General features: G+C 28.0%; 1 protein-coding gene across 3 annotated transcripts in view; it reads left to right on the forward strand.

Annotated features, from left to right (window-relative positions):
• The window catches only part of LOC129971598 (transcription factor Sox-6-like), a 726,789-nt gene that overhangs the window by 502,830 nt on the left and 200,133 nt on the right, over window positions 1-23,826 (forward strand). The window contains exon 1 of one of the 3 annotated variants that reach the window (XM_056085521.1): window positions 8,472-8,488. The exons of 1 other annotated variant lie outside the window; for it this stretch is intronic. Coding sequence is in view for 1 of the 2 variants with exons in the window: in XM_056085518.1 (XP_055941493.1) it covers window positions 13,976-13,980 (5 nt within the window). In the remaining variant the exon portion in view is untranslated. Of the gene's footprint in view, window positions 1-8,471; window positions 8,489-13,853; window positions 13,981-23,826 lie in introns of those variants that run through there. One more of the 3 variants, XM_056085518.1, reaches the window with a different exon arrangement.

Here is a 23,826-nt window from a genome sequence, read left to right on the forward strand (position 1 = left end):
ATTTTATAATCGAAGAGAATATCACTTCAATTTAATTTAGAAAAATTAAAATAATTTGAAATGTCAACAAAAACATGAAATCAGACTTTAAAAAAATCTTAATTTTGAGACATTCTTTAAATATGCGTGACAGTTAAAAACAATTCTAATAACGCTTTAACAGAGACTTCTCGCGTTGGAAAACATGATAACTTTTCTTACTTTTGATTCACAAATGTAATCTCAATAGCTCTAGATTACCTTGGACTACTAAAGATACCCTATTCTTCTATTTAACGCTCAAACAGTGGAATGATGTTTAATAAAGTCAATTATCTAGGTAAAGTTAATAGTTATAATGCATTGTGCAAAAATCTCCTTTGCTTTCCTCGCTCCCCCCCCCCCTCCTCCCATCCTTTTCTATTTCTTGTTCCTTCACACCTTTCGGACAACGTGCAGGTTTCGAAACCATCAATATGATCCTGACCTCCTGATGAAGTACCGAATTCTTTTCTTGATTAACTTCTGAATGGACCATTAACAAAATATTCTTTTTCTTTCCCACCTTTTCTTTCTATCTTTGCCGTTAAATAACGATTTGCAATTCATAAGATTTGTTTAATTGATACGTAAGTTTGTTTTCTTTCATGATTGTTTATTGATTTCGTTTATTTATTGACTATTGAGTTAAAAAATATTCTGTTTTGAAAAGGGATAATAAATTTTATTACAAAATCAAAAGGTGGGAAAATAATATCAAAATATATTTAGTTTTAATTCCATGACCATTACGTAATTCATGCTTAAACTTTTTATGTCCAAGTATTTGAATGTAAAAGAAATTAAAATGATTTTCAATGCATTTATTACAAACTATTTGGAATTGACAGTTATATCTTTAATCAATGATATTTGTTATAGTTTTTGTATCGTTTCTCTTTCTTTTTGTGAAATTATTTTTTTCGTTTTATTAAATTCAATGCCTCATGATTCAAAATTATGGTGATATATTTATTTCTTTTATAGTAATAATTTAAATGAAATGTGAATTTTTTGTCCAAACAATCGTATAAAATGTTTTAGATTCTTTATCTAAAAAAAATTTACTCGTAATTATACTCGAGCCACACAATAAAATTACATTTAATATATTTGCAACATGCTTGTATAAATCCAGGAACCAAAACATTGAAAAATATTTATAAAATGCATTTCAAATTTTTTTAAAATTTATTTTAAAATTAGAGTGAAAGTTGTACGGAAATAATCCTGATATAACTCAATAAAATGTATTTATTTATTTTATATTGAATTTTAAAGTTTATGAAAATTGACTTTGTTTCATAATATGCTCTGAAATTATAGAGAAACATGCAAAATTTATATTGATTTTTCATTAAAAATCTAATTAAAATGTCGCAAGTCTCATTTTAATACGTGCTTATAACCCAAGAAGTAAATGCATGCCAAATTTGGATTCTCTAAATTCATCAGTCTCCTTTATGGATTGTTTTGAGCGATTTTTTTCATCATACGTATAGCAGTTCACAGATAGTAAGTCAATCTATAAAGATTAGCATATAAAAATGCTAATATCATAATTCTAATAATAAAATAATCTGAGCTACTTTTAAATAACTTTATGCTTCTATAGGGTCTTCAAAAATTATAATTATCTGACTACTGATTCAGTAAATGAATTGTCTTAGCCACGCAGTAAATTGCTTCAAAAAAAAATCTCAGCCCTGAAAAATTTGTTTTATTAATACATAAAATTATTTTTCAAAATTAAGAAGTTAAATTGAATGAAATAATTCAAATATAATATAAGACTTGTGATTAAAAATCATAATAATTATGTTCATCTGGGCCTATCACTAAAAGCAGAAACCAGTTTACAAACTTCCTCCATCAAATTTTATTGAGATTCTAGTAATAGTTTTTTATAATTTAATTGGATAATAATTTTTTATCTCCTATCAAGACATAATAAAATTTCAAAGCAATAAATTTTATGTTTACAACAGAAATTTCAAAACGCTCAGACCAGTAATAAATTTTACTCCATTCGGTCGCTTATCACAATCGAGTTTTAATGTTATTTTTTAAAAAAGAAATGTTTAAGCTCGAAGTAAAACGCTATGTGATTGTTATATAAATTCCTAATTTCATCTATCCTAATGGGCTTTATTTACTAATTATTATTTTTATTTATTATATTACTTTTACTCATCATCCAGGGGTATATATATATATAGATTACATATTTTGTCTGTATATACCAACTTTCACCTGATCAATTGGAGAGCCATTTAACTTATCTTTATTCCTTAGAGTTCTAAACTTTATTTCATTTCGAACTTGATTTTATATATTTACATAAATTAAAAAAAATTCTTGAATTCTTAAATAATAATGTTTTCTGTGCGAAATTTTGGTATGGAGATTATAGATTCTTAATCCTTTGAGAAAAGGGATACAACGAATGATGGACTCAATTGGGTTAACTCTGGTGCAGTTACAAATTAATCAACTAATTATTTATTATAATCGAAGAAATTTAGTCTGTTTTTATGTTTGATATTTTAAATAGTTGTGTAAATAGCAAAAAAAAAAAAAAAGAAATATTAAATAGTCTGCAGTAAAAAATATATCTGATACAAGGCTTTTCAAGTTTTTTCAAAAATCGAAATAATCATTTCAACTTACACTTGCCAACAGAATTAATCACATTATATTTATACTTAATGATTCTTCACATTTTCTAGAATTGATTTAGCAATCATATCTCTAATCAGTCATGAATTTTGTGAGATATTCATAACAACAAATATGAATCTCTATATAGGACATGGATCGCCAAAGGAGAGGCTCAAAAACTTGAAAGAGCAGATTGAGACAACAAAAAAAAATTAATAAATAAATAATTATTGAATATAAAATGACATTCTATAAGTATTTTTCTTTCATCAGCATCTTTCAGAGTTTCAACGTTTATCACATAACCCAATCATAAAAGACAAAAAAAAAAAAATAATAATAGTAGAACATGTATTTCCCCCCCTTTGTATGTTTATTTGGAATTTCCTTAAACATAAATTTCCGATTTGAAAGTAGATTGCCATGTTATGATTAATGGAGAAAATTCTAAATGCAAATTTTCTTTCGAAAAAATTGACTCATACTCAGAATATGAATGTATTAGATGTAAGACGATGAAGAAATTGCGTTTAATTTAGAGATATTTTATTATATATATATATATATATATATATATATATATATATATATATATATATGCAAGTATGGCAAAGAATGTTTTGATATTGATTAATTAAAATCCCAAAACTTTCTGAATGTAAGGCACAATCTAAAACAAATATGAAAAGTTAGTCTGCACTTCCCAAATTTCAAAGGGTTCAAAACTTTGTGTTTAGTACAAACATTTTTATTAAGTTTTGCAACTTTGGAAGCATATGTATTCACCAAATGAGAACTATACTTGTTTGTGATATTTTTCAGCATTTAGTTTATCCAAAACTATTTCTACTTACATCATGAATACTTTCTTAGCCTATCGAGGCTGCTTGGTTGTTTCCTCTTTTCCCAGGAGTAGTTAATCCCTGGAGAACTAATCGCGTCCGACGATCGTTGGTGGAGCTTCTGTGCAGTGATGAGAAAACACATTCACAGTGAAAGCGGCAATAGTAGAAGGGGAAACCTTACACTTCGCACGGTTCTCTCTGCCCGAATCCCAACGGGAACTCGCTGCAGTAGCGGCCGCAGGAACGGTTGACTGGCTCCCGAGCTTTGATGTGGAGAAGGCATGAATTCATCCTCAACTTAATGAAAAGCAGGATGCATCGGACATTTTACTGAAGAGCGTGAATTAGTTTGGTCCGCTGCGTGACATTTTTTTTTTATATAGAATGAGGGGAGTCAGAAACCACGATGCGAGGATCTTTTCGAAGCGGTCGGTAATGTCTGGGGATTCAGAGTGCTTTAATTTCCCTGCCTCAAACAAACCTCATTAAAGAGTTATTGAGCAGTCAGAAATCGTTGCATTTAAAAGAGAAAATTGTTAAAGTTGTAAAATGCATCGTTTGAGCAACTCGCAGTATCTTTGCTTAATGAATCGATGATAAAGTTTCCGAATTTAGCTTCCTTTCAAAAAGCTAATAATCTCTAAATTCTCTGCCCTCATGCTTTTAGAATTATTTTTGTTCCTGCTTCAATTAATTTTTGGTAGCTAATAAAGATTTGACTTATATAATTGAAGTCTTGATGAAATAATCAGAATTGATACACTTCACAAATAAAAATTCATTGAACGAGGTGTGAAAGTCTATTATTAATCTTCATACAATTTTGAACATCAAAGAAACTATTCTACCAACACATTTTTTTTAAATATGTAAATTGTTGTTTCTTGAATAAATGGTCTATCATAAGAAAAAAAGTATTTCCTTTATAGAAAAGATCATTTTATAAGAAAATAAAAAAATAAAAATCATGAATGGAAAATTCTGAAAACGTATAAATGCAGAAAATGTAAATTCATTTTAATACAATTGTCTTTATAACGTTTTTTTTGTGTGTGTGTGCTTTTTTTTGCCGTGTGTGTGTGTGTGTGTGTGTGTGTATATGATGCAATGATATAACTTAGTCTAATTTAAATCCTAATTAATTTCCTAATTTTTATCCTAATTTAGCCTATATTAACTTCATTCTAAAATGTTCTCTTATTTCTTGATCCAATTTTCACTTTTTATTTAATTATTTCTAACACGCGCTCTATAAAACTGCTGAATTCAGCATGTTCTCACGCTCTGAGTGAAGGGATACAACTCACTAATGCTTACAACATTCTTTTAAAGATATTTAAGATACCCTTTCCTAAATTGACAGACGTCAAACAAATACTTATTAAAATCTCAAATTAAAATCACTGAAAGGAAAATGTATGCTGCTTTTGCTTTTGTATCGCGAATTAGACTGCTTATTAAGAATTCGCTTATTCTTTGTATGAAAATTATGTCCTGATTATACAAATCGAAGTTAAAATGCCAAAAGTTTTTTCTTTTTAGCCACCCAACTGCTAAAATATGTTTGCTTACTTACACACACACACGTGCGCGCACGCATGAAAACATTGGGGAGAATTTGTAGGTATAAAAATAAATTATATCTATAAGCCTTATTCTGTATTGATTGCGAATAGGAACGATAATTATACGCTGTATAGAATCCTTATAAATTGAATAGACTAAAGTCTCGTCTATTGCTCGTATTCATTACATCTGACAGTGAATAGGCGTTATTAATAAGAACTGTTTAATAAGATAGGAATTGATAAATTTGTTTATAGTATTAAGGTGAAATGATTCTACGCAACATCTTTCATCGAAAATTGAATTTGCCTAATGATAATCCTAATGACTCAAGTAGGATTCTTAATTTTTTTTCTAGCTTTTTTTACTACATTAGTTCTGTCATCCGTATATTAATCTTTTAAAAATGTGGAAACCAGAATAATTAACTTCGTTATTCATTACTGATTAGATTAAAACAATCGCGCAGTCAAAGTTATGTACATCAACTAGTTCATCAAATGCCAGTTAAAAGTCAATATATTATACTAATTAAACAGTTGTTGATAATCATGTTAATTAAGCAAGGAGGATCTGATTATCAGAGTAATCGTAGTTCAAATAGGATAATAAGAGTGTGGCTGATTTTAATTATGCCAGGAACATTGATTGAGAATATTATCTGTACACACAGCTTCATTTTGATGCAGCTGTGATAAATAGGATTGTTTGAAACATGAAAATGATTGGTCTTATTTTAGTTCACGGTGGTGTTTCGATGTATACGAAACTGAAGAATAGATGCAAATTTATTTATAGATGTGTAAGTATATAGGCAATTTGCAATATTAATGTGAATTTGGAATCAATTTCGAAATGCAAATTTCTTTTGTCCTTGTTCCGTCCCGAAATTTGTTCCTACGTAGCAATATAATTACTTTTTTAATTATATCAACTTAATTTTCAGGGTTATTGAAGTTTATTATATCGACCACTCCTTGTTTTTAATTTTCCATCTCAAAATTTTTAAAACAATTGTTAATAAAAGGATTGCTGTAGAATTTTATTGCTTTAAAATTCATCTTGAATTTAGAAGAAAATTTCTGTAAAATTTTCAATTAAGCATTCTGTGTTTTAAATATCTAATTTAATTCTTTAACGATTCTAATTCTAATCGTATTGTTTACAAATTCTCACTATGCAATCAAAGGAATATAGTAATTTTATTGAAAATAAATTCACATCTTGAAATAAAGCTCTTTTCGCAAAATGAAAACTGTTATAATAACTTAATTAATATCGAAAGAATGTTGTATTAGAATTTTTTTTATGCAGCGAGCAGGATATTTATAAATTGAAAGTTGGATTTCGTCGATATGATTCAGTCAAGTAGTGCTTTACTAAACATGCGATCGTAATCTTATAAAAGTCTTTGAATATCACTTTTCTTACTCCTTAGCAAACTGTTTACCTCAAGAATAATGTATCATATAGAAAACTGTATGTAGTAAATCTCGGAATTCAGCTATCAGCTTTTAACTATTATGAAATAGCTATTTTCGAGAAAATTTACATCACTATTTTTATTACTTAAACGAATAATTTGTTTCCTTTTCATAAATAGAGATTATAAAATATATATAACAGCAAAAAATGCTAGACAATATTACTAAATATTTATTGATTTATGCCACTGAAGCTCTTCTCGGTCGCATAAGTCTTTTACAAGACGAAAATTGCTCATGTTGATTCGTTAATTTGTTTCTCTTTTTTTTTTTATTTGATGAAAATAGTACTGAAACAGAATTTATACTATTTAGATTTGATAATTTTCCTCCTATAATATTGAAATAAAAATAGTATTTTATAAATTACATATTCAGTAGTTATTCGAAATTCCATGATGTAAATCCAAAGTTAACTAAAAACTCATGTTTTTCATGAATAACTGTGAAGATTCAAAAGCTGAAGTTGAAGAGAGATTTCAAAGCATATAGGTTGTTGACAAAATATTTTTTATACAATAAAATTTTACGGAACTGTTATTTTACTTCTTTTAGCTCTTACCATTACCTCAGCTTAACAATTCTTTATCAACTGTCATGAATCTATGGGCTACCAAGAACACAATTTTTTTAAAAAAATTTGAATAAGCATTTTTATATTTTGGTTTTTGACGTCATATTACACAATGTGATTTATATTACGAGTTAGATTTTACAATACAATATTTGAAAATTAAATTTTTCTTTAATAATGTATGATTATACACAAAGGTATTTACTAAAATTAGTTATTTAAAAATTAAATCTCATATAATGAACAGATCTAAAATTACCAAGAAATTATTAACTGTATTCTTAATGCATGCAAGTTGCAGTGTGCTAGCTATTTTATAAATTGATTTAATTTTGTATTTAAAGTATTGAATTTCAAATAATATTTTTATGCATAGGCATTTTTATCGAGGAAAAGAAAACTGAATTTTTACTCAAATGCATTTAGCAAACTTTCTATATGAAGTTATTGTCTTTTATCTGTCATATTCTTTATAACCAAATACAACTCTGTTTATATACAACAACCGAGAAATAAAATTTTTCGGAATAATAATGATTTTTACACTTTTAAGCAACATTTATATATCTTTGTTGAGTTTGAAACAAAAATGCACATTTAAAATATTTATCCTAAAAATTTCATAGACACTAATTGTTACCTGTCGTACTTTTTTTGTACTTTATTATTCTTTATAATAAGTTAAATATCGGTATTAAAGTTTTTGGTTATATTTTTAATAATTTATCCTGTTAGCTTCACCATGTTGCTATTTTTTTTGATGAGAAAGAATTTGTATTTGAAACAAATTAATCCAGTTGTAATTTTACAAACTTGCAGCTCTTGAAATTTGATAATAATAATTTATCTGAACATGCCTTAACCGTTATTTCTCACTAAGATACTCATAAATCTCATTAGTCACTTACAAAATGCTTATATGATACATTAATATTTTACTTAAGCAATCAAAGTATTATTATAACTACTTTTTTTTGTGATTTTTATTACAATTTTTTATTAGTATTCAGATTTTTTTCACATTTTGTTACACAAAATCTTTCAATGCAGATACCTTTCAAATATATATAAATTAGAACTATTAAAATGGATATTTGAGTTTTTAAAATTTATCCTATATCTAAATTGTAATGTTTCTTAATAGATAAGATTTCTTGTTAATTTATATATCAAATTACATTTATTCATTATAAGTTTTTCAGTTAAAACCATTTAATTAAAAGCTTAATTGAATGCAAATAAAAATGAATTTTAAACAGTTTCACTTATTTTTGTATGTGTGCTTATTTTATTTTATTTTTTACAGGTAAGCTACTCTTCAATGGCAGATTCCATTAAAAGTAAGGTATTTACAACATTAATGTTTTTAAAATTAAGACTCTAACCTAATTTAATTAGTGCACAAATGAGATTTTTATTGTAATCTATTGTATGAAATTGGTGAGGAAATGACTTTACCAAAATATATCATTTTTATTTTATATTTTTAGTTCATATAAACCAAAAACCGAGCTTTATTATTGATTGTTGGTTTTTATTTTTGTGTCTTTTAACATGCGTGCATTAGAGCTCAACGTCCTTAAAATCACGACACTGACCATATCTATTAAATTATTCATTGTTCAATATAAAAGCAAATCTTATGAGCGGTATCGAGTTCTATATTGCTTTAGAATTATCTTTAGAATAAAATTAGCTTTGAATTATTCTTCCGTCTACCTCCGTCTTGAATACTTCCCCGCCTACCTACTAAATAAAATTATTTAGAAACAAAAGAAAAAATAATTTGTGTTCTTAGATTAAAGCCTTGCAATTTTTGAAATGTTTCAAAATTAATATTGATTTTATTATAGTGTACAAAATATACTTACGACATGATAATTCTTAAATTATTCACAACATTCACAGTATAAAAAATAATAATGCTTTTAAAAATTGTTTTACACTGTATCACATTTTTCAAACTGTACAATGCTTACTATTCTTTATTGTGGAGTTTTCAAGTATGATAAAAGAATTAAATCTGGAGCATTACTGTAATATTAGTCATCATCATGCAGTTTCTTTCTTGCCAATACTGATGTAGGTACTTCTGCTAAAGGAATAATTTAGGATTTTCTCAATGGCTATATGAATATTTTTTCAAATGATATATTTCATGTAACGTTATAGAATTTTTGATTGCTTAGATACAAGCACTAAAATATTGAAAATTACAATTAAATATTTTTTTGTTTAAGAATTAAAGTAAAATGAATATAATAAATTTTTAAGCAATTTCGATCATTGGACTTACTGGAATACAATCGAATTATTCCTTTGGATAAAAAGACCCTGAACACAGCAAGGTAAATTCCTCGTACCGTGCCACCTTTGGTTGAAGAAATCAAAGTTGAATACTTTTTTATATTTATAAATTTCGGATTTATTGTTATAGGTTGTTACTAAGTATATATTTCTTTTTTTTTCTATCTTTGAGACATTGTGTGAGTGTGAGGAGGACTGATTGTTTTAAGTAATACAGGGTGGTTATAAAATCTTTCGCTGATTACAAAAATTTAATGTAAAAAAAGTATTATAATTTAGCATATGATTGTTTCGATACATTGTAAAGACGTTTATAAAGTTTTTAATAAAATTATTCTCCTCAGTAAATTCCAATATGAGCATACTTATTAGCTCGAAGAATATCATGGTGGTATTCCAAATCTTGCCACATATTATCCAGCATTTTGGATGTCACACTAGACACGGCATCTAAGATCCGAACTTCGAATGCATCAATATCTTCAACTGACATTGCTAACATTTTCTCTTTTATGTAATCTCAAAATTGTCACTGAATAATAATGGCCGATTTACCATGGATGAAACCAAAGATAGTTGGATGAAACAAAATTTACGATGGATAAAACCCAAAATCACACTGAACCGCTTTTTTTGTTTTTGTTGTTGTTGGCGCCACATTGATAATAATTGAATGTAATATCTATATTTATACAACAATTGCGCTATCAGTTGGACTGAAAAAAATTAAAAGCATGACAATTCTACAGTTAAAATTTAACCCTGTTGTATTTAATAATTCTTTTGTAATAATTTTTTGTAAACAGAGGAAGACTTATGGCCCCCTTGTATATTATGCTTAAAAATCTTGCTATTAGTATCATCGTTAAATTATATAATCATTAACAATAATTGACTAAATGGAACTTGAAATTGTAATAGCAATTGAAAAGCAATTAACTATTTTATTAATGATGCTTTAGAATGCAATCTATGTATAAACTTTTATTGCGCTTCTTATCAGTTTCATGCATCTGCTCTTATTCACTCTCAAATTAATCATACGAAGATCATCACATTGCTTGAAAAATTCAATATAACTCAGTGCATGCATAAAACAAAACATATCGGCTGATAAAGAAGCCCGAAAAAACAAACAGGTATCTTTCAACATCGACAGACGCCCTTGTTCAAAACGTGCCCTGCATTCGTTCTTCCACTTTTTGCTCCGAAAGACAGGAAGCCGGTAAACTGCCGACACGAAGAGCAATCAACATAGGCTCATTACGCCGTTAAATCCACACTTAAAAGCTGGTGGGCGGCTGGAGAGATACACGTATGCATGCACACCGATCATCGCCGAGAGGAACAAAAATATCATTTAGAGTGGTCAATGAGTACGAGGGGTGGTCAGCAGAGTGGAATCGCGGCCTGCCCGCAGTCTAGTAATTAACTGCAATGTTGCGTGAAATGAGAGGGCCTCTTTACAATAGATTAATTGTTCTCAGGCGAAAGGCCACAGTTCAGGCAACACTGGTTCAAGTTCGGCGGTGTAAAAAAGGCATGTACCCTCAACGTTGAATTTCGATCACGTAAAAGCCACAATCAACCAAATACATAATTGAACGCGAGAAGATTGCCAGAAGAAATTGATCTCCGCGAAAAAAGTAAAGGGAAAACCTTGATATTAATGGCCTGTAAAATATCGTATTAACTTTTTGAAATGCTTTTCAGAGATGGGAATATGCAATTGCCTAACTCTTTTTCTGTTTGAATTTAAATCTGTTACAATACTATCGCGTATTCGAAATCTCCGTGACAAAGGTTAATTCACTGAATTATTAATAGTTCTAAAACCATCTAACTGTGATTAATTTTTAAAGTTTATCGTTTAAAACCATTATTCATCTTATTCAAAATCTAATTACTTGCTATTTATTGGATTGCACTTTTTCTTTAGAAAAACAATTTTACGGCTTTTAACTATTTATTATCTAGTAAAATTTTTCGTTTGTGTATTTATTATGATTAGCATTTTAAGTTAAATGTAACTCAATTAAATAACAAGAATCAATCAAAAAATATTTGGAGTCATAAATTTCTAATAGATTATTTTCATTAGAACAGCTCCAAATATTATACTCATGCAAGTTAGAGTTATAGCATAAATTATAAGATGCTTTATTTAACCCTTTCTTTACGGACGGTACTTTAAAATACCGTTTAAATCCGGCTGATATCTTCACGATATGACTATTTTTTCTAGCAGTATTTGAAAGAACACGATGAACATATTTCCAATAGAAAGCAGTAGATGTCAGCCTAAAATTAATATTAAAAATCATTATTACTAATTAAATTAATTAAATTATTTTAATTGATTTAAAAAGTCTTTTTCTGCTTGCTGAGATTATTTTGTACTGAAACTTAAATAATGGTTCAAAACTAAATTTAACCCTTTCTAGGGCCGTGGGAAGTATGCTTCCCACCAAATTTATCAATATTTGTATGAAATTATGTAGGTTGGCATAAGTTCTGACAAATTTTTTTAGTAAGTCAGAAATTTAGATGCTTCAGTTCTTTATCTCAGACACAATGATGTGTCTTGGTTTGTTACTTAATTATTAATTAACCAAATTAATTAATCAATCAAATTAAATTTATCTAATAGGCTAAATGAATCCCTTTTCTTATTCTAATTTCAAGCCTAAAAGTATTTTAATATAATATGACTAGAAAAAAATGGCCCTTTAAAGGGTTAAAAAAATTGATGGTAAAATAATTCGTAAATAAAGGATTAAAGCAAATTCTCACATACGAAGTCATTCATTATAGTATTTTGATTCTTTGATAAAAGCAACATGTTTTGACAGACATTAATATAGTACCATACAACAACATTAATATAAATCAATCCACTTTTTAGAGAATAATTATTATTTCTTCTGAGAATAAAACATTTGAAATCTCTTCATCTTGCTGCAGCTTCAAAATTCAAAATTTCGAAAACATGCATTACCCATATTTAAAAAAATTGTATAAAAAGTGCGACGGAGAAATTAAATAAATAACTGAAAAAAATACCTTTTTACTTTTCTTAACATCACTTTGTATTTCAAAGATATCTAGTTATACTACTATAAACTCATTGGAATTCAGGCTGTCTAAAATATATTTTTCTTTTTTCGCAAATTCTTATACTCAGCGAGATAAACCAATTTGTTGAAAGATTTTTGAAAGGCAGTCTCATTACTTTTAAGATTCTGGGTTCAGGAATAGTTTTTAGGGTCGCTCAATGCGACTTAAATGTTTATCTGCCTTCACTCAAAATGTATTATATATCATAACTAAACACTTATTGTGAAGTAGTATACATTCGCATAAAAGACCCATAAAAACATCTTTTATTTTCTCATTAAAAAAAACCCCAAAACCCTAATGTGTGTAAATCAGTCATTAGAACTCTATTTAATAGCAATCATAATTTTTTTATAAAATTTTATAAATTAATATTCCCTGTATGTAAAAAATTTCATAAAGTGGTTCATATTTAAACAGAAAATGCCTCCTTTGTATTCCAAAGTAAAATTGAAAATTAACGTTAATCCATTATTCCAAAGAATCATATCCAAATATCAAACGCTGTCATAATCAATTTTTTAAAGAAATATATGTGCTCATATTAAGAGTTATCCTGCGTGTAGGAAAACGTATAAAAGTATAAACTTGTAATATGCATATCACTAGGCAGCGTTTAATAAATTTCTATTATTGCAACATATATCATTGCCATGTGCAAGAAAAGGGGATAAGTCGTTACTATAAAATCTGCATCATAATGTGTGGTCTGTGTGAAATGAAATTATAAAATGTCAAATATGTGCACTCCTTACGAGAAAAGGGTGAGGAACGTTTAAATCAAGTGCATCTGAAGAACTTCTTTTCATATGCCAAGAAGTCCCTAGGTAAGTAAACTCTGTTTGGACACTTTCCAGATTTTAGTCAAGTTAAGCTTCGAACAAAAGTAGTGTTATATCTTTCCAAAATCCCATCTTTCCGCAGAAAACTCTGAATTCAGGCAAAGAGGTGAAACGCAAACTTATGCCAACATTTTTCTTTTGTTGTGAAATTCTTTAATGCTGGTTGCCTTTTTCTCTAGTTATAATTACGTTTTCTTGAATAAATTCGGGCAAATGTTACCTTGGAAATATTCATCTCTTTAGATGACAACGATACATTAGTAGAAACAAATTTGTTGTAATTTTTTGTGTATTAATAATGTCATAGGAAAGCGGTTTCGACAAAACCACGTGTTCAAAACAAAGGCAAACTGCCAAACGAAACATCGGAACCTCCACCCACACCGGCTCGCTTCGAAAGAGAGAATAAAACTCAACCGTCATTTTTCCCCTCTGCCATCTCGAGTCCACAGCTGTTGCCACTACTTCTGTGAAATAATAACTCTATTTTAATATTTAAAATCGCTTGCTAGAGGGAAAAAGAGGTCAACGATTCTTGCTATTCTTTTGAGCACTGCTTGAATGTGGTAAGTTGCATTTATGTTAGATAAAAAATTTTTACCAATAAATTCTAATATGTTTTTAAATAAAAGAGAAAAAACATTTTTAAAATCGTAAGAGTTTGACCGAGGATAAGAGGGCTTATCTTCACGAATAAAAATCTGATAATTTATCTTTGAGTAGGAAAATGTGTCTAATAATAATCTGAATGCATTTTCTTTTCTGTCTAGAGAGGGCTTTTACCTTTAATTCAAACAAAAATTAAGAAAAATTCATAAAAATAATTAATTATGGGTTTTAATACACATTCAGAGGATTTGTTTTTAGTTTAAATAAGTGCAAGAAAATTCATTGTGGATAGTGATAATTTTAACAAAATATTACAATACCCTGAAAATTTAAAATAGCAACAAAAAAAATGATGGAAAAAAAATTCTAGCCTTTTAACAACACTCTTTTCTTGAACTTTTGTTGGCCGTTGCCCTCTTAGCAAAACTTGGATAGTTAATGAGCATAACAGCCAGTCATAATAATCCTTGTTTATATGGCTTAGTTCTGTGATAACGAGGTAACTGGCTGAGATTAAAAAAAATTTAAACAAGCTTAATTCTAAAAAATCCTCTTAATAATAAAATTTCATCTGAAAAAAATTAGTCTTAAAAATTTGTATTTCTTTCTATTTTTGTATACTTATTGTATGATATAGAATGCAATAACAATAATTGCAACTGCATTGAAAAAACATTAATTATGAACAATCTATTCCCTAGAAATAAAATTATTTTTGTGCTTTTGTTATCTTTGAATATTTGAGAAATTACATCCCTGCGAATCTGAATCGCTTCTACTGACTGGAGCTTTTTGTCACATATTAAATAATATCGTCAACTTCCTTCACGCTTTAGTAATGAATAATAACTTATTTCGATTAAATTCAAAACTCTTGCCATTTCTAATAGTATTTATTAGAATATATTTCTTAGTTAAGTTACTTTCTTCAAAAAATAGTTCAAAAAAAGACACTAAACATAGCGAAGTAAAGCTCAGTTTTAAAGTCAATAATTACTCAATAAGTTAATAATTTGGTACTGAATAATTTATTTGGATGAAATAGCACTGTTAATACCAGAACTTTTTTTTTTCTATCTAGTGGCAAGTTCAATGCACCTAATGCATTTCATTTAATTATCTATATAAATTATCCTATCACATTCGGTGTTTGTTTGTAATTTATAAAACATTTTCGTCAGATCTATGTATGAACGAATTATTTCTCATTATAATAGCATTTTCGTAACTTTTAATATAAATCTAAGGTTTGATCACCTTTTGGGGGCACAGTTTGGTTTTTAACCCTTTAAAAGGCCATTTTTTTTTTTCTAGTCATGGCATATTAAAAAAATTTTAGGATTGAGATTGGCTTAAGAAAAGTGATTAGTTATATTATTAGATAAATTTGATTAATTAATTAATTATTTTAGTTAATCAATAAGTAAATATCAAATCAAGATGCAACATTTTGTGTGAGATAAGGAACTGAAGCATCTAAATTTCTGTCTTATTGAAAAATTTGTCAGAACTTATGCAAATCTACTTAACTGCATACAAAGATTGATGAATTTGATAGCAAGCATACTTCCCGTGGCCGTAGAAAAAGTTAAGGACAGATAATAGAGGCACTGCTTAATTTTTATTTGCAGATTTTGGATAAATAAGTAATATAAAAGAATATTACTGTGGCTTAACAAGCAGTTATAACATAAGTTTATTCGCTGTATGTTTGCAATATACATATTTTTATGGGAAAATTTAAATTATCAAATAAATTTAATAATATAAAGAGTGATATTACAAATTTTACAGAATCATATTTTGGTATCGTTGTCCTATCAGACGGCATTAGGATTCTATAGTATTGTATTTTCGCTCTCAGTCCTTTTATTTTATTGATAGAGTTTGTGATATATTGAATAAGTTGGTTAAATCGAACTTTACAGTTAGTGAATCTGTGTGATGATGAAACACGCTACAATCACTGTGATTAGTTAAAATTCCTGCCATGTGGTTGCTTCATTTTATTGTGAATTCAACTCGCATATGATTGTTTCTATTAGGAAATGTTAATAAGCATTTCTATGCGATGAAAAATAGGTCTGAACATTAGAAAAGAATTCTTAGAATTTTGAGGTTTGAATCATATCAATTTACCCGATTAATTTATTAAATTTTATTTCAAATACTCATGGCGATTGTTTCAATCGTGCATTGTAACCACTTTCACTTTAGCATGACAAAAAGACGGATCAACTTTTATAATTGATTTCGAAAATGTTGATAAATCTTATTAATTTATAAAGAAATTAACTAATTGTTACAAATTCTTACATTGTCTGAAACTTCATGGAGTATGAAGATATTAGAAATAAAAATAAGAAATTGAAAAAAAAAAAAATACTTTCAGAAATTAAAAAAAGATTTTTTCAAAGAAAAAAAAAGGGTTTAGCTCATCATTTTTCTATGTATCATTCTCATTCAACTACTCGATTTTGTAGCAGTCATAACATTTAAGTGACTAAAACCCACCGTCTAACTTTATAAAAACAATGTGTTCGCTTCAAGAACCACAGAAAGCACATTTACCCGTAGTATAAGAAAGGGAGCATTAATGTTACAATCCGTTATTTCAGCGTCTGCATCTGTTTTCAGCCTTCCAAAGCAGTTTGCATGTTTTATTTTGCCCGTGTCAAATAAAGTTTTAGATTCCCTGTTACAGCTAGAGGGAGAAACGTTTTGTTTAAAAGTTGGGCGCCAACTTCCGCTCCGAATTTGAAGACGAGCCAAACTGGCCGAAGGTAGAAATGGAGGAAGAATATGAAAATGGTTGCATTACTGCAGCTTTCTCGCTGTGCGGTGCCGTTGGGAGAAAGATATGATAAAATAATTGTGCCTGGAAATTTCATGATGATAAATAAATAAATAGAAAAAGGAATATTTCACATCATGGGGGATCACTGTCAACTACAAATGAAATATTTGGGGAATAAATGTAAACGAATGCGTTTTTATATTTTCGTATAAGAACTGCAAAGAAAATATTATAATTGTTAAAGAATTCGAAGTCGAGATTTTGACGAATCTCTACGTTCCAAAACTTTCCGAATTCAAAAAAAAAATCATTTTTGGCATTATGTGAATTGGGAACAAGATAAGTCAAGAAATCTTTGAACCAGACAGATGAAACTTGGTTTCTGGTCTTTAGACTAAATTTGTAGATTTCTATCAAGTTTCGAACGAAATTCTGTAAAATGAAATATGTCTCTCAGTTGTTCCCATACAAGCGAATTCGATAATTGCAAAATGTAAAGAGCTAGAAAAAGAAAGTATAATACACAGGTATAACATCTAAATGCAGATTCTTATTAAATTTTGAACCAAATTTATCAAAAGAAAACCATCTGACGGTCTGTACTTTCGCACGCATATAAATGTAGTAACCCATAAACACAATGACTTAAATCATTGAATTTCGATATGTGATCTTGTAACTGCTATAAATGCATATCAAATTTTGATTCCCAAGCGGTCAGAAGAAAGACGACCAAAATACATATTCACGCGCTAGATGAAACAAACATGTTAAATTCTCGGCAAGATCTATGTTTTGCAGCTATCAATCGCCAATGCATTGCGAGGGGGGGGGGGGGTTGCGGAGGGATACGAGCTTTATTATAGAATTTGTGAGAAAGTTTTAGAGATTCTACTCTCACTGCATTTTTAAAAAAGTTTTTCAGAAAATGGGGAACCTGAATAAAATTATAAGTAGGGTATGGGTAACGTCTACTAGAATTACCTATACATAATAGATTATAAAGTTTTATGCTTAGTGGATTCGGCAGTTTTGTTGTTATTTAGTTATAATATTCCTCCCATCTAAAAACAATTTATCTATATTTAGTTTTGAGAAGACGGGCATCTTTACTTTTTAATGATTTTAATGACACTATTCTGATAGGCTGTAATTGTATTTATAATTACTAATTTCAAGCTTGATGGCAAGTACTTTTTAACAATATATTAAATGTTTTGAATATATATATATAAATTAATTTAGCTGTAATAGTAGGCGAAAATCTCGAAAATGGAAAGTCACTTGAACATTTTATTTTCCTGTTTTATAAATATGTAAAAAGCAATCCATATATCAATTTAAACTTTATATTCCATACATGAAGCATATGTAGAATCAGTTTTGCCTAATTTTTGATTCACGTATAATAATTCAAATTCTATGGAAAACATTCCATCAGTTATTAGATTTCGATACTTTAATTATATGTCTTAATATTATAAAGTAAAAATTTAAATCAGAAAATATAAATTCCCGAAATTTTTTAGCATTTTTAATGCCATGGATTTTATTTTATTTCTCTGAATATGTACATAAAAGGTCAAAATAAGAATGAATAATTGTTGCAGTTCATATATGTAACTTCAATAACAGATTCGACAATATTAATTTTTTAAATACAAATAAATAAGTGGAAATGATTTTTTAAATGTTCCCAACAAACCAACTTATATTCAAATATTAATTTATTAAACTTTTTTTTTCTTTTCAGAATAGGTTTTTAACTACACTAACTAGCAAAAAAGCGGTAGAATTTTTTTTTATGTATATAAAATGAAAGAACTTTTGCAAATATACGTGCATCAAGAAGTTTATTGTTCTTAATAATACGCAATACAAAAAGCTTGTGACACTTACAAACTTATTTCCTTAAAGGATTTAATGAGATCACATTTCTCCACTATTTCCATTTTCTAAAGCTGCTTCCTTATTTTCCTAAAGTTGACGTCAAGCAAGTTTTTATACTTTCTACATATTTGTTTCGAAATTTGACAAAATATTCCATATGTCTGAAACGTGTTTCTATTTTAATAAAATATAAATCTCATCTAAATATCTTGGCTGCAATAAGGAGCCTTTTGCTATAATTTCATTCCTCTGTAAAAATCCTTGTTATACAGCATTTATTCACAACTTTTAAGCCTCTGAAGTATGCGCCGCTGTTAAAATAAGTATTACTCCTATTATAATAATATTTTCTCTTAAAATCTTTATGTATTTTTTAACTTTTAAATAATTTATATTTCAGATGTGCATTTTTAATATTAAATTGTTGATTCTTTTATCTTGTTGAATATCAATCCCATAAATCTGCTTGTTTTTTCGCTATTCGGATAAAACCAAATAAGGCAACCGGTTTGTGCAAAATATTTGTTCTATTGAAAATTCTCCTATATCTTAAATCGAGTATTCATATGACTGCGCCATTTCGAAGTAAATGGTCTAATAGTAATAATATTATTGCTTTTATTATCTCAAAGTCTTTTTCTATATTGTTTCCCGATAGTTGAAAATGAAACCATGAATATAAATAGCAAATGAAATAAATTGATATTATTGGAAGCAATAATTCATTTGTGAACCTATCTCTAAATAAACATTTTGAGATAGAATTGTTTTCATAAATACTACTGAAAAAAAATCTACTGCTTAATTTTTCTAAAACCGATCATTGCGTTTTTATTAATCTGCTGAACGATAAATTTCAAATTCAGTTTTGCAAATCTACAATATAAAAAGTTTACTTTTATATAGCGAATTATATAGTTTAGAAGCAGTTTGTAATAGTAAATCCGAAACACATAAGATGATGCTTGATTTTTGATTTCATAACTACATCCTATTTAAGTGTACATCTAAATATAGAGTAAGGAATTTGCACATGTGTGGATTTTAAACAGTATTTTACCTAACACATATTAAAGTTTCCAGAGTATGAGCGATTATCATTATAACAAATGAAAAGAAGATAACTGACCAAATAAACCATAATCTCTTAACCCTTTAAAGGGCCGTTTTTTTCTAGTCATATTATGCTAAAATATTTTGGGGCTTGGAATTAGAATAAGAAAAGGGATTCATTTAGTTTATTAGATAAATTTAATTTGATTCATTAATTAATTTGGTTAATTAATAATTAAGTACAAATCAAGACACATCATTTTGCGTGAGAAAAAGAACTGAAGTATCTTAGTTTCTGTTTTACTAAAAAAATGTGTCAGAACTTATACCAACCTACATAATTTCATACAAAGGTTGATAAATTTGGTGGGAAGCATACTTCGCACTGCCCTAGAAAGGGTTAAGGAAGTATTTAAAGGAAATCACTCCGACCTAACTCTATTATCCCAATGCATTTAAATAAGCAACCACTGTAAATAGTAAATTTGGTACTAAAGTTACTTACAAAATAGCCTTCATCCGTTCAATAATCAATCAATGTTTCAACATAATCCCACAAATAGTACTTTACATTTTAGAGAAACAAGAAACTGCTTACCTATCCGGTAACTTCTCATCGGCGTTTTCTTGGTGTCCCCAGAGTCATATAAATCGAGACATAATCATTTTCGAAGACTGCCGACAGAGAAAACGGATAAGACTGCAAACAGGTTATAAATGATTGGATATTGAGAAAATGTTATGAAAACAACTTTGAAATACGGATGATTTTATCAGATAAAATGTGTGAGATCTTTTAAAAATCATCCTTGTTTAAGGAAATTGAAACTTTTCAAAGAAACAAAACAAAAGCATTAGAAATTGGAAAGTGTCAGTTTGAAATTCATTAACTGTTACATTTTATATAAGACGAAGAAGAAATAGTGAAAATTTCGGAAGGAATGTGTATGAATGTATTATTTTCAAATTTAATCCTCTTTTATCAAACGATATAATAACAAAAGAATTATGGTCATGCTTCATATTTAAAGATGAATGATGTTATAGATGCTTTATATATGAAGAAGAAATTTTTCTAAAGGTTATCTTAGCATGATATTTACAGGAATCCTGAAAAATATATGCATCGACTTTTTTTTGTGTACCGAAATTCTAGTATTGCAAAAGGGTTGTTGTCTGGGCTTCAGCTTGCTAACTTATACCTAATAGGTAATTCAGGTTATTGGATTTAGTTTTCAAATCTGCGCGTTCTTCGAAGTATAAACATTAGTTGTAAACATTTCTAGGAGAGATATCATGAATTTAAGTTTAAGATTAATCATACAGAAATTGCAATATCCATGTTGAAGGTCGATCGATTACAATTATTTTTAAAATGTTTATTTTTCCACCTTCAAAGATCCCCCTTTATTTCCTTTTCTGATAAATAATTTTAGAGTTTAAATTAAATAAAATTTTTATCTGAAAAGAGATAATTGCATTCATTGAATCATCTTGACTAAATCTCAAAATAATATTTTTTCTGATAAATAATTTTAGAGTTTAAATTAAATAAAAAATTTTATCTGAAAAGAGAAAGTAGCATCCATTGAATCATCTTGACTAAATCTCAAAATAATATTTTTTACAACTTCGTGAAATTTAAATTCTTTTATTTATTTTTGTTTCTTATAATAACTGTAGAATTCAAATGACGAATCACAATGAAATATGGAAATTAAATAGTAGTTTTCTGCACAATAATTCAGCAGACGATTGTTGCCTTTATCTTCTAGTGATCATTATCTTTCGAAAAAAAATGATATTAGTTTTGCTTATTTGGTCTGATTTTATAGGGTTTATTACAAAATTGAGTTTCCAATTTTATAGGATTGATTGCAGAATTGAATAACTAGTTGTATAGGATTTTTTACAGGATTGATTATATTGCTTCTTTGCAATAATACGATGACTTAAAATTTGGTTTGCACTCGGGTGATTTCACTCATTGTAGATGGATTACAGTCTAAGACAATTCAAATTGAAGTTGCAACACAAACCAAGGGTATATCACTACACCTTGTCATAAAATCAAAAATATGGTCATAAAACATTTCAAGTACTAGAAAATTGAGCAGAATTTAAACATCACTAATGAATAACCTGTGCAAATGAAGCTTTGTATCAAAGAGGAAATTTCTTGACAACTTTCTTATAGGATAAGGAGAAATGAATTTTACATCATTCACCTATATGCGATGGTATGCTCCTATTTTACCATACAATAAACTTGAGTTCTCGATTATAAAGAACAGGATAATAAGCTTTTTTGGGAAATTTAAATTTAATTCATTTTATTTTATATTCAATGCTTTTCAATAATATTTTGCTACAATAATTAAGAGGCATATAAATTGGCTAATTAAAACAAAAAGTATATATTCTTAGTTTTTCGTCGACTTGCATTTAAAAGTTAAATTTAAAATTGAGAACTTACCCAAGTCCAGAAACAGAATGCAAGAAAACATTATAGAAAAGAATGCGATTGATAAATGTTAAATTACTAAAAAAAAAGAGTTTTGAAAGACAGAAATTTAATAAAATAATTTTTTTTAGCATTCAATCAGTAATTTATCATTTCTATTTTTGGCGATTTTATCAGACAATAAAACCTACTTGCATGTGAAAGCATGGTCAACGCAAAATATCCACCCTTAAGCGAATAAATTCATCACTGCATTCTTGATGGGGAGATGAAATGTTTAACTTTTAAAATACTAAAATTGTGATCCATTTTAATAATGTTGAAATAATCATTTTCCTAATTTTTTTCTAATGAATCGTCTTTTTGGCGACATTGTTACGAATAGATCCTTCAAAAATATCTATTTCTAATTTGTTTTTTGCAATTTTTTTCTTCTTATTTGTATATTTTAATACGATGAAGGAAATAAGGTATATACTTAAGCAAATACTGTAAATTGATTGTTGTATCCGCTTCAAAAATTTGGTTCAATACTGTTACAGTATAAAACCCACTTGCTTGATTCCATCTATATAAGCCACTGTATTTGTGAAATATTGTGTTCACATTCATAGACAAATAGATGTAATTCCGAAATTGTTTTTTCGGTACTAAATTTACGTACAATATAAAGTGTCTCGTATAAGTAACTATTCATACGAAAAAGTAACAGTGCAATTTCATGCTGTAGTTAAATATTATTGATTGCATCATTTTTCTGTTATAAATAAGATAAATTATGATAGGAATTGAAGAATCGTCTAATACTAAATAATATTTAGATTTTTGTGTGTGACTTATGGCACTTTACAACCCCGCTGACAGTTATCTGTCAGCGATTTAAGCCGAGTGAGCGTCTCTTGTTTTTTCAGTAGCTACAACTAGGGCCAACAGTACGACTTAGCTACTTCACGCGTCACATTCGCTTGCACAACCCTTTTTACCCCATTCACACACCTCACCTATAGAACACAGAAGAACAACCATGGCCGAACCGGAACTCGAACCCGGGTCACCCAGATCAAGGGGAAGACGCGCTACTCCTATGCTAGAATGCCGATATATTTAGATTTGCAATTCATAAAATAGTAATCTATAATTTAATATTTTTGTTAAAATTATTTAAACTTTCATTAAGATCTATTCAAAATAAGATGATTGCCCATTTCTGAACATTCTTTCTGAACATTCCCATTTCTTGACAACTATCTAACCTACTTCATATATAAATATAACATTATCAATTTTTTTAATCAAGAACTTTTATTTGAATACAATAATTCAAACTTAAAGCATCGCTTCAATATATTTTCTGCGAAATTTTCTTAAATCCAAATTTTTTAAGTAATATCCGATATATTAGCATTTTTAAATAAAATGCTATATAGGAGGCAGGCATAATGAACTTAAATCAATTGTATAGAAAATTTCATTTGACATTGCACTTACCCATTTAAAGTTAATGACAATTAATTATAAAATTTCATAATTTTAGCATCAAATTTATCTCATGATCTTGTTATTAACGGTGCAGATAATAAAAGTGTAGCAATTTGATTT

This window comes from Argiope bruennichi, chromosome 6 (genome assembly GCF_947563725.1).
Source record: "Argiope bruennichi chromosome 6, qqArgBrue1.1, whole genome shotgun sequence".
In the NCBI taxonomy this organism is placed as follows: domain Eukaryota; kingdom Metazoa; phylum Arthropoda; class Arachnida; order Araneae; family Araneidae; genus Argiope; species Argiope bruennichi.